At 37.5% G+C, this 12,015-nt stretch overlaps 1 protein-coding gene across 1 annotated transcript in view; it reads left to right on the forward strand.

Annotated features, from left to right (window-relative positions):
* Positions 1-235: 235 nt before the first annotated feature.
* Positions 236-12,015, forward strand: part of PALMD (palmdelphin) — a 56,281-nt gene continuing 44,501 nt past the window's right edge. Inside the window, exon 1 of the mRNA XM_053591878.1 lies at positions 236-820. Within this exon, the coding sequence (XP_053447853.1) occupies positions 776-820 (45 nt within the window). The 5' untranslated portion in view covers positions 236-775. The remainder of the gene's footprint in view (positions 821-12,015) is intronic.

Genomic DNA, 12,015 nt, shown 5'->3' on the forward strand with positions numbered 1-12,015 from the left:
CGGAACACTCCTGGTGGGCCAATTTCCTAATATAGTCACATTAACACCTTTGATTTCTTCATGACCTAAAGATTCTGAAGTCTGCAACAAAATGCTGGGGGCGTGGGGGGAAGGGAAGAAGGGAGAACAGCTTATTTAAATTCGCCACTCTGTGAAGTTTAAAGTAACCATAGAATTTTCTGTTATTTCTAAAACCAGTCCCAGGAAGAAAGGCAAACAAGTGACTTGGCACTTCTGCCCCCAGTCAAGGTGAGGCTGTGCCTCTCCACAAGCTCTGGGAGCTACAGAACAGGTCAACAGGCTTTGTACACACACACACACACATCCAGGGATAGCTGTGTGTTGCTGGAGCAGAGGCTGATTAAACACTCAGCATGCCGGCTTTCTGAGCAGCTCCAGGAAAATAATGAATTGGGTAAGGAACAGTTAATAAGAAAACATGCCTTGCTAACTGTGCACATTATAACAAAGAGCTGGCAGCTCCTGAAGGAAAAGGGCTTGTGCCGCTGCCGTTCAAACTTGTCAGTCAACTCGTGCCAGCAGCCTCAGCGTCTGCCTCCCCAGCGCACCCTCATTACATGTGTCTGTCTGGCCCGATCAGTGCATCTGCTCAGAGACGCTCCTGACAAGTCGGAAATTCTCCATTTCTCCACTAGTGCAAAGAGCGGGTTTCTCCGTTTCTCTTCTGTCACCCCCACTCCTCTCTCCACGGAGGCTCTTTGATTTATGGTAGCTTTGGATTTGCTTTGCCGTCTGCCTGTCCTTGACTTCTAGAATGGAAGAAGCTGAGCTGGTGAAGGGAAGACTCCAGGCCATCACGGTAAGTCTGCAGCAGTTATAACTCATTAAGGTGGTTGCTTAGAGGGATGGCAGGACTGTTGCTCGCTGCCCCTGTCCCTGAGCTCCTGTAAGTGGAAAAACAGAACTGTCAGCTTTCACTGACAGAAGGACTGTGTCTCTCCTTCTCTCTTAACCCTTGTGACCCCTCTGAAACGCCTGGCTTCAGAATCTCAGTGCAGGGCAACGTTCTTGATTTTTTAAAAGACTGCACCTACATGTTAAACTGCAATCGAAAGCTTTAAGGCACTTTGGTTAACTATCATTTACCTACTGTGTACCTTAAAAATGCAGTTTTCCCTGAAATTTCTGTTTAAACAACATTTGATTAAAAAACAGATCCACAACTTGAAAACTTTCTAAACAGATGTATCAAAAAGTTAACATTTTTTTTAAAGGGGGAGAGAAAAAAAATAAAACAAATGACCTGAAGCTCTTATTTGTAGTGTGGTAGAAGCCTAATAGAATGAAAATGAATGTGTTATTCATAATCTAAGCATTAAACAAGAGAAAAGTCGGTAAAAGCACGTATCAGATTAATCCTAGAATATCAGCTTCCAGCAGTCACAAACTGAATTAGATCCCGATAAAAAGAATGCAGTGTATGCAATAGATTTGGAAAATATTTCCTTAATACTGGGATAGTGAATTTTTTAAGTTTGTTCTGGGAGTCTAAGAAGAAATGAATTACTTTTCTTAAATCATCTGACTTTTTAAAAAAAATGTTATAATGCCCTGCATTTGGCAATAACATAGAAATATGTGGCAAAATCATTTATCATAGCCATAACTTTTGATATAACTATTTTAAGAAAAAAAAATCTCTGGAAATCAACATCCCAATGTCTCAGCATTTTCTGTCACTGAAATTAGCTGTCAGAAAGAAATGAGTATGTTTTAAAAACTTATGTTAAATCAGGAATATTTTTCTTTGCCCTTCAAACTGTTATAGCACAACTAATAATGGGAATCTCAATTTAGGATTTTTACTAAATGGATACAATACCCCAGTTTCACCCAGAAAGGATTCAATAAGTTGAAATGTTTTCTTAGCCAATGGTAAGGAACCAGAAGTCTATTGATAAAGTGGGCATTTTTCCATAAAATATTTCATTTTTGAAAGTCTAACTTCTAATGATTTCATTTTCTTTTCTTCAAAAAACCTTGGTCTGGATTATTGTTTGTTTGTTTTGTTCTTTTCTGTTCAACTCAGCTACCATTTCAGCTGTCCTGCTTTAAGGGACAGGAACTCGGCTCTGCTGTGTTGTTTTTGGCACGGGCCTTCCATATTACAGCTGTTGTCTAAAGGTTACTTTATTAGACCGTGTGAGTGGTGTGGTCACAAGCTCGGCTTTCTCAAATGCTTCTATCTCCTAACTAATTGAAATACGCAAGTAGAACCTAGTTCCACATTTTTCTTTTTAAATTGGAGAACACCCTTACTTAAACCCTTATTACCTCCATTGCACCTGATAACTCTCGCTGAAACAGTCCATGCTCTAAAGATATGGCTGCATTCCGTATTCAGGAAGACTGGGAATTTTCACCTAGGGTTCCAAATGCAAATAAAGATAGAGCAATAGTCATAATTCCCTAAAAGCAGTCAAGAGAATACATAGGTTCCCAAATATACAGATGTATACTTTTTTGATGATTTAAAAAAAAAAACTTTTTGGATTATTCCATTAGCCTAAACTGATCCCTTTAGAAAGAATTAAGCAAATCACAAAGTAATTCTAGCTTGGAAATAATATACTTGTATAAAGGTTATGGGGGAAAAAAATCGGAAGAAGTTTGTGGGAACAAATTGCCCATAAACTAGCCTACACCTCACCAGGCAAAATCCTATCACACTTGTCACCACCTAGAGGAAAAATGGAGCAGTACTGTGTCCATGGAAACAACACATCCACTGTCCCCCCTCTCGGACACCCTGGAAAATGCCAGCTTTCTCCACCCTTGCCTTCCCCAGGAAGCCACCTCAACTATTTATTCTCCTTCTCCCTGGGAAAATGAAAACACACAGTATCCAGAGAGTTTGCGAAGATTACCTCATTTTTGAAGGTACTTAAAATATTCAGAATCTCTGACCTAGACCAAAATCCAGAGAGTATCGTCTGATTTCAAATTTTCCCTCCTATTTTTCCACACTAAAGTAACTTTTTTTAGACTACAAGAACAAAATTGAAGTTCAAGAACAAAATTGAAGGCAATTGCCTGCTGTGCTCAGACAGTAGCTCCATGACTTCACTTTGGAAGAAAAAAAAACCTTTTACACCTTAAGAGCTATTTGATTTTTATATTAAAAATTGTTCCTCTAATTCCTGACTGTGAAATGAAATAATCTTCACTGTTGTATTTATTCTACCTTGTCTTGGTGTCTGAAAGTCATTATTTCCCCTGTGAAGAAGTGAAAAACTAATGTTCATGCCTATAACTTGACAGAACCAAGGGCAATCTTCTTTTCCTCAAAAAAATAAATAAGATTATAAACACGTTAAGTGGTTGGAATCTGGCACTTAGGCTTTCAAAGTGAAAACTAAGTTATTGTGCCATTCATTTCACATTTCAGTAAATTGAAATTTAAATTAAGCAGAAGTCTTCCCAAAAATGTAAAGAGAAAAATGATGAACTATACAGAAACAAGTGTTTTTTAAAAAAAGAAATTTCAGTTGAGTATACCAAATATAGATTCTATTTTACAATTACATATTTCCACGTTCCTCTTTATTACTTCCTCCGTGTACCAATTCTTCCCTCGCTAAATTAATAGTTAAAGTCCATTTCAGCCAAAGAGTTCCTTTTTCAACTAGGGTTCAAAAACAAATCTACTTCAAATTGATTAAATATTAGGTTTCATCTGTTAAAAGTCTCTTGAGGGTCTTTTCCAGTCCATGCATAATGCATACTTTAACAAGTAGCTGATTTTTATAGAAAAGAAGAACTAAGTGAACTAGACGAATAATTGAATAGTCACTTTTAACATTCCTGGAACTGGCAGCATTCTGAAGAGTGAGATGAAAGACCAGATGGATCCCTGACGGAGTCACCCCTCCTGAGTTTCTCTCTGGAAGGGAACATGTCCCACCCTGATGAACAGACAAAGGCCCCAGTGGATTCCCCTCAGAAACAAAAAGGACCCCTTAGGACCAGTAACACTCCGTACACTCTTAAGATCCTTCTCCACAAGGAATACATTTTCTTACCTTAATGCCTACAGGCTTATTGGAAAATACTATTACTAACATAGGAATGCTCAGACTGGAAAACTAGACCTTAAACTAGCAAAATCTGTACTTGTTTGAGTGGTGAACTCAGATTCTTCTAGAGAATTCCTTTAACCGTAGGAATGGCATCATCAACTCACTTTCTCAAGCCTTTATTCCATTAATGTGCCACGCCTTGTGCATTTAAATGAAAAGAAGTAACATAAGGGGAATTGGAGTGTCCAGAGAGGAGATGGGGTGGTCAGGGTGTGCTTCACAGAGAGGGTGACGTTTGAGCACAAACATGAGGTGAACTAGACAACAATAATCCCAAGTACAAGCACCTGCCCAGTACTTTCTCCATTTGGAAAGGAGCCATATAAAGTCCTGACACTGGAATTTGAGCAACAGGGCCAGATTTGCCCGCCAAAGCAGCTCATGCTGCAAAAAAAAAAAAAAGGAAGAAAGTAAAGAAAGAGCTCCCACATTTTTCCAGATCTACTCTCTATTTCTCTCCACACCCAAAGAATTTTTTCTTGACTTGTAATAATAGGAACTTAAGAGGCAGGAAGTTTTTTATAAAAAACAGAAATTTCTGCGGTACAAAGACCAATATTAAAACAATAACATGATCTCAGATTCTAGTTCTCTCTTTAGCAGGTGTTCCTTGTCACTGGGCCTCCATCTCCCCTCTTTTTGTCACTAACAGTCGATGAGAAGTTAATGACCCAGAAGCAGGATCTGCTCTCTAATCTGTGGTACACAAGGAAATGGGGATGGCCCTTATTCAAAAAGTATTCCAAATTCCAAGATGGTAACATCAGAGCTAGATGCCAGGCCCTTCTGAGCATGATGCCCTGAATGACCATGGGTCACATGTGCAGGAACCTGGCCCTGCAGCTGTCTTCCAGTCCAACCAGGTATGTTTCTCCCTGTTCATTCTACTTGCACAAGTGAGAGTGAAAAGAAGAATAAACAGCCTGGAACTTGACCAAAGTCTACCCTAATATGTTTGAATTGTGTATGATTTAGAGTTCTAAGGGTTTCTTAAAGTATGAATGGCTAGCCGAACCCATAATGCACTGTTGTTCACCAATATCCCTCGGGGTTAAAACGTAGTTACAAGAAAAACTCCTAATTTGTCATGAGCATCTGAAGACACTCACAAGAAGGTGGTCCATGAAGGTGTAGCAGTCTTCTAAACCAAGACGTCCTGTGCCAGAACATTCAAACAAGAAAGCTTCCACACAACTTTCCACGGTGCTGTACCAAGATCACATGTTTCTTCCAGAAAGGGAAATGTTTCTTCAAACAAATCAGCTATGCTGCATTTCTTTGCCAAACACAATAGCCCACCCATAAAGGAGATGGGGTGATGAGGCATAATAATTTTGATAGCTCATTAAGGAAATTGCTTTTTGATAATGGAAGAAGGTTTTTCCAGTGTGCAACAGAACGATAATGGTACTCTGCTAAGTCCTCGACAGACGAGGCCCCCGGGAACTTTCCAAACACTAATGTGTCATCAGAAGGACAATCTGCTTCTTTAGAAGACTGTGACTAAAACAAATTGGAGAATAGGCATCTATGACTAACTAGACTATAAATAAATGCAGCATAGTTTGTGGTGAAAGTTCAAACAGGACCTCCACTTCTTAATCTGCGATTACAAATTACCTAATCTCTTTTAAAATAAAATGAGAATATTTTTGTTTATTTTAATGGCGGTGGTGTTATGTTGGGAAGATACCTCATGAAAATGTCAGAAGCCTGCTCACCTGAAGCCCTATAGCATGTGTTCTTACCTAAAACATCATCAAAGTAGTCTGAGTGAGGCCTATACTTAACAGCTTCATTTGTCTGGGATTCAGTCGCATCCTTTAAGACATAGAACAAGGTTATGGATGGTCTAAATGGAAATCAAAACTGGCTTCTCACCCAAGCATCAAGTTTTCAACGTGTGACTGCATCAGTGATTGATGTAGGATGACATAACATAGTCAAATGAGCTACAACAGCTATTCCTAATATCCTATGTCAATAAATTTAGATTATAAAGGGCATCTCAAGCAAAAGAATTCTGAGATTACTAACAAAAATAACAGCAACTATTCTTTCATAGTAGTTAGGCTTTTTAAAAATAAAAACTGTCTTGCTTGATGACTTGGGCAATAGAAAATAAATAAAAGTAAAAACTTTCACATCTATTATCTCTTTGGTATAAATAATGCTATGAGTATTTTTTTTTTATTGTTTGGGATTCATTGAGGGTATAAAGAATTAGGTTATACTGATTGCATTTGTTAGGTAAAGTCCCTCTTAGAATTGTGTCCTGCCCCCAAGAAGTGTGCCATACACTGTGACCACCATCCCCCTCCCCCGCCCCCCGTCCCTACTCCCTCATTCCCCTGCCCCCACCTTCTATTAGCTCATCTACTGCCTTCATATTAGAATTGAGTACATTGGATTCTTGCTTCTCCATTCTTGTGATGCTTTACTAAGAAGAACGTGTTCCACCTCCATCCAGGTTAATACAAAAGATGTAAAGTCTCCATCTCTTTTAATGGCTGAATAGTATTTCATGGTCTACATACACCACAGCTTGTTAATCCATTCCTGGGTTGGTGGGCATTTAGGTTGTTTCCACAATGTGGTGACTATAAATTGAGCTGCGATAAACAGTCTAGTATATTTGATATGAGTATTTTCAAAAGCAGATGTTCTCCAGGCACAGTGGTTCATGCCTATAATCCTAGGACTCTGGGAGGCCAAGGCAGGTGAATTACTTGAGCTTAGGAGTCCAAGACTAGCCTGAGTAAGAGTGAAACACCATCTCTACTAAAAACAGAAAAAATTAGCTGAGTGTTGTGGTGGATGCCTGTAGTCCCAGTCACTCTGGAGGCTAAAGCAGAGGGATCACTACAGCCCAAGAGTTTGAAGTTACTATAAGCTAGGCTGATGCCACGGCACTCTCACCTGGGGCGACACAGTGAGACTCTGTCTAAATAAATAAATAAAATATAAGCAGATGTTACCGTTCCTATTTTATAGGTGGAAAAACCTAAGGCCAAGAAAAGTTACAGGATTAGTTACAGGCTGGAACTTGAACCCATTTTCCTGGTTGTCAGATTCTCTGACCACAACATCCTGATAAGTTCTTCTAAACATCAAAACTGAAATGCCCATCCCTGTTCAGAACTTCCTAGATTTCTGTTGTTCTCTCTTATGAAAGTTTTAAGTGCAGCCAAGAGAAGAACGTATGGAGGTCCTACTTTGCTTGATCGCATTTCTTTTCTTTTTCTTAATTTTTTGAAGAGATAAATACAGATATATGATTTACCATCTTTATTGTTTTTAAGTGGTAGTAAATGCATTGACATTCCTTTTTTGTGCTTCCTTTCCATTGCCCATCCCTGCCTTCCCAGACACTGGTAATAGCCAATTTTATCTTCATTTTCATGAGATCCACTTTTTTTTTTTAGTCCCTGCCTACAAACACTAACGTCCAATTTTTTTCTTCCTGACATGGTTTATTTCACTTATCATAATGGCCTCCAGTTTCACCCATATTGGTGCAAATGATTGGATGTCATTCTTGTTATTGATGAACAATATTCCATTGTGTGTACCTACCACAATCTCTTTGTTCATTCATCTGCGGATGGCCACTTATGTTGCCCCGTATTTTGGCTATGATGAATAGTGCTGCAATAAACAAGGAAGGACAGATGTCTCTTGGATATATTGCTTTTCCTTCTTTTGGTGTATGATCAGCAAAAGAATTACTTAATCATATTGAAGTTCCATTTTTAGTTTTCTGAGTCACCTCCATACTGTTCTCCATAGCAGCTGTACTAATTTATGGTCCCACCAACAGCGTGTGAGGGTTTCCTTTTCTAAACATCCTTTCCAGCATTTGTTATTGCCTGTCTTTTTTTTTTAAAAAATAGATTTAGGTGATCCAAGGGTAGTTTTATTACATAGACATGCTGCATTGCATAGTGCTGATGCCTGGGCTTTTAGTGTAACCACCACCTGAATAGTGTGTCTTGTCCCCAAGAGGTAATAGTAATAATACCTCATCTGTCACTTCCTGCCACCTTCCCACCTCTAGGATTCTCGAGTGTCTTTTTACGTCCACCTGTACACATTGATTAGCTCCTACTTATAAGTGAGAACACGTGATATCACCTGTCTTTTCGACACTGAGATGAAATGATGATGGTTTTGATTTGCACTTCTCTGATGACTAGTGATGTTGAGCATTTTTCAGGTACCTGTTGGACGTCTATATGTCTTCTTTTGGAAAATGCTAGTTCAGATCTTTTGCTCATTTTTAATCAACTTAGTTATTTATTTATTTATTGCTATTGAGCTTAACCACATTTTCTAACCCCAAACAGTCCTCTACCCCTACATTCTCCTCCCAGCTTCTCAGGTCCACCAGGAGCAGAGGTGGGCAAAAAGAGAATATGGTGCCATTTCAGAAGCCTTTGTCATTGTTTTAAGAGGGTTGGAATAGAATAAAAGTCATTTTTCAGAGCATCCAATGTTCTAGGATATTCCTTTCTTACCTCTCTCCATCCCTCCTCCATTGCAGTCTTTTCCCTTCAGCTAGGACTTCTTTTGTGTGTGTGTGTGTGTGTGTGTGTGTGTGTAGAGAAAGAGTCTCACTTTGTCACCCCGAGTAGCTGAGACCACAGGTGCCTGCCATAATGCCCAGCTATTTTGTTGTTGTTGTTGTTGTTGTTGTTGTTGTTGTTGTTGCAGTTTGGCTGGGGCTGGGTTTGAACCCGCCACCCTCAGTATATGGGGCCAGCACCCTACCCACTGAGCTACAGGTGCCACCCCAGCTAGGACTGCTTAATGCAAAGACATCTTTGTCTCTTTCACAGTTCCCCCAACAGTGAGCTCAACATAGCTGGAGCATACACACACACACACACACACACACACACACACACACACACACAAGCAAAACAAAACAAAAAACAAAACTGTCCTTAGGATGTGAATGAATGAATGAGCAAAAACAATCACATTGACGGGGAAAACTAATGATTGTCTGGCCTACGAACAGATTTCTTTTCACTGAAGACCCGGCCAAGTTTACCATCACCCCTTGATTATTCAGGGTCTTGTTTTGTGTTTGTTGTTTATCCTTGTTTTGTTTTAGTTTGGTTTGGTTTGGTTTTGTCACTATTCATTAGAAGGAACAACAAAGGATAGACAAAGGGACAGAATTGTAGAGCACAAGCTGCGTTTCATTTAGATCTGTTAGAATGTGTTGTAAGGTTGGGAGAGAAACTGAAGTGATCGCATAAAATGAGGTGTAGAAAACTTTCACTTTTCATTTCATCCCATGAGTAGTGGTGAAAACCATGCCGAATGGCTAACTTCAGAATTAGGATATTTCAAAGCGATGTGCAGATATAATCAGAGGACTAGAAGAAACCTCAGAAGTCTCTTTGTCCACCACATTCCCACCCTCTTTATACATTATTCAAGAGCCACGCACCCCACTTCTCCTTGAGCTCTTCTATAGTAATATTAGGTTGATAACCCCAAAACACTCTATACCCCTGGAGAACAGCCTTCTCTGGGTTACGACCTCTGACATACTGTTCCAAAATCTGGTTCCTTTAACTTCCACAAAATCATGGTGACTCCAGCCCCTAAAGCCAGGCACTTCATGTTCTGGATTTCAATCACTCCTCATATGAGGGACTCATCTAGATACTCTCCAAAACGTCAGTGTCAGTGTCATAAGTTGGTGCTGACAGAACTCTGAAAGCTGAACAGAACTCTGACCAGTCCAGAGCCCCATAGTGCTGCAATGTCCTTTATTTGGGAAATTATACTTCTACTGACATATTTGACAAGAAATAAGATGTGATATAAAAAGCATCAGCCTTGGAGTTATAGAAAATTGGGTTCAACAAACCACCACTAGACCAGCTGTATGACTTGAGAAAGTAAAAAAACTCTTTAGTCATAATATTCAGTATTGCTAAAGTTAGGAATAAGAATTAATTTATAAAAGTTCAGTAAAGAAGTCAGGTGCACAATGAATATGCAAAAATCAATAGCTTCTGAAAAATAATAATTATCAAGAAAATATAATATGGAAATACCTCATTCCTAATAGTCACAGAGTAGAACAAAAAATGTTAAAACCTAAAAATAATCCTAATAAAAAATGTGCTGCATTTACATTTTTAAAAGCTTATATGTGTGTACCTATAAGAAAATGTGCAGGATTCATTTAATTAAACTTTTGTGACATACTGTATGTGAAGGTGCATACCATTCCTAAATGTGCAGTTTGAGAACAGAGAATCTGTCATACATCGTATGCTCCCAGATTGAAGTTTAGTGCAATTCCAATCAAAATCTCTAAGGAAACATTCTCATTTGTTCCTAGAAAAAGTATGAAAATTGCTAATACAGGACAATTTAGCAACTGGTTTTAAGAATACTCAAATATTGTTTTATCCTTTGCCCTAGAATTTCATTACAAGAAACATTAAAAAAAATAAGAGATTCATATGAAGATGCACATTCTAAGACATTCATGATATAACAGAATCATTTTTTATGGTACAAAAGTAGAAACAAACTCTGTCGCCAAAATAGAGATTAGTTTAATAGATATAGTGGGGGGGGGTGCAATGAAATAATTTAGAGCCAATAGAAATAATGTAGAAGACATTTAATCACATGGTATATCATTATAGTCATCAAATATTGAGAGAAACAACTCATACTACTAAACATGTGAAATTTATGTCAATTTCATGTGGACTATAATAAATCGTGCAGATTCAAATCATATATAGAGATAATCTAATTATCTCTGGATAGCGATCATTATTATTAAGAGTAGTTTTTTTAATTTCCTCAAGGGGTATAGTTTTATTCATTTGTTCTATGATTAGTTGGTTTGTTGGTTGTTTTCCTTGATTTAGTGGAAAATGAAGAGAAATAAGAAATTAGTTGAGTTTTCAATTTTGTTTCTATTGGAATTTAGCAAAAGAATTCCCAAGTCCAACTAGAAACTTAAGTCACTGCTATTAATCAAGTCATGTTTGATAAAAATCAATAAAGGAATAATTGGTGGAACACACCTACGGTGCATCTTATAAGGGTACATGTGAAATTTACTAAATGTAGAACACAAATGTCTTAACACAATAACTAAGAAAATGCCGTGAAGGCTATGTTAACTTGTTTGATAAAAATATTTCAAATTGTATATAAAACCAGCACATTGTCCTCCATGATTGCATTAATGTACACAGCTATGATTTAATTTTAAAAAATCAATAAAGGAAAATTTGCCAAATAAAATGTTAATTTACCTTATTGAGTCATGATCTAAACTGTGTAGTATTAGTACAAAAATCAACAATGAGAGAAACTGCACAGACTGGAACCAGACCATGATGTATGTTTTAAAATGTGGTAAATAATAAAAGTTACATTCCTAAATCAATATATTCTTTGATAAAATTTCAGATAATTAGTTAAAAATTTAGAAAAACAATTAGATCCTCAGCATCTACCATCAATCAAAGTAAATTCAGCTATATTATGGAGACTTTTTTAATCTTTAGAGAACTGGAAAAAAATATGTATGAATAATTCCTGGATATCAGATAACAAATGATATTAAAGACATCCAAGCAATAGAAAAAAAATTTCAGTACTTCTAAAGACATCATAAATACAATTTAAAGGCAAATAGGAAAAAGTGTTATCATCTAATATGACAAATAAAAAGTTACAATCCCTAATTTAAAGAGCTGTTACAAATCATTAAGTGAACAACTGAAATGCTTTACAGAAAAATGAGTTGACATTACAAACAGTCGAGGTAAAAAAAAATAACTCTTACAAATAGCCAAGAAAATTATGAATAATATTTGGCCACACTAATTTCATAAATCTCATTAAAGTATCGCTGAAATAC

This window comes from Nycticebus coucang, chromosome 5 (genome assembly GCF_027406575.1).
Source record: "Nycticebus coucang isolate mNycCou1 chromosome 5, mNycCou1.pri, whole genome shotgun sequence".
In the NCBI taxonomy this organism is placed as follows: Eukaryota; Metazoa; Chordata; class Mammalia; order Primates; family Lorisidae; genus Nycticebus; species Nycticebus coucang.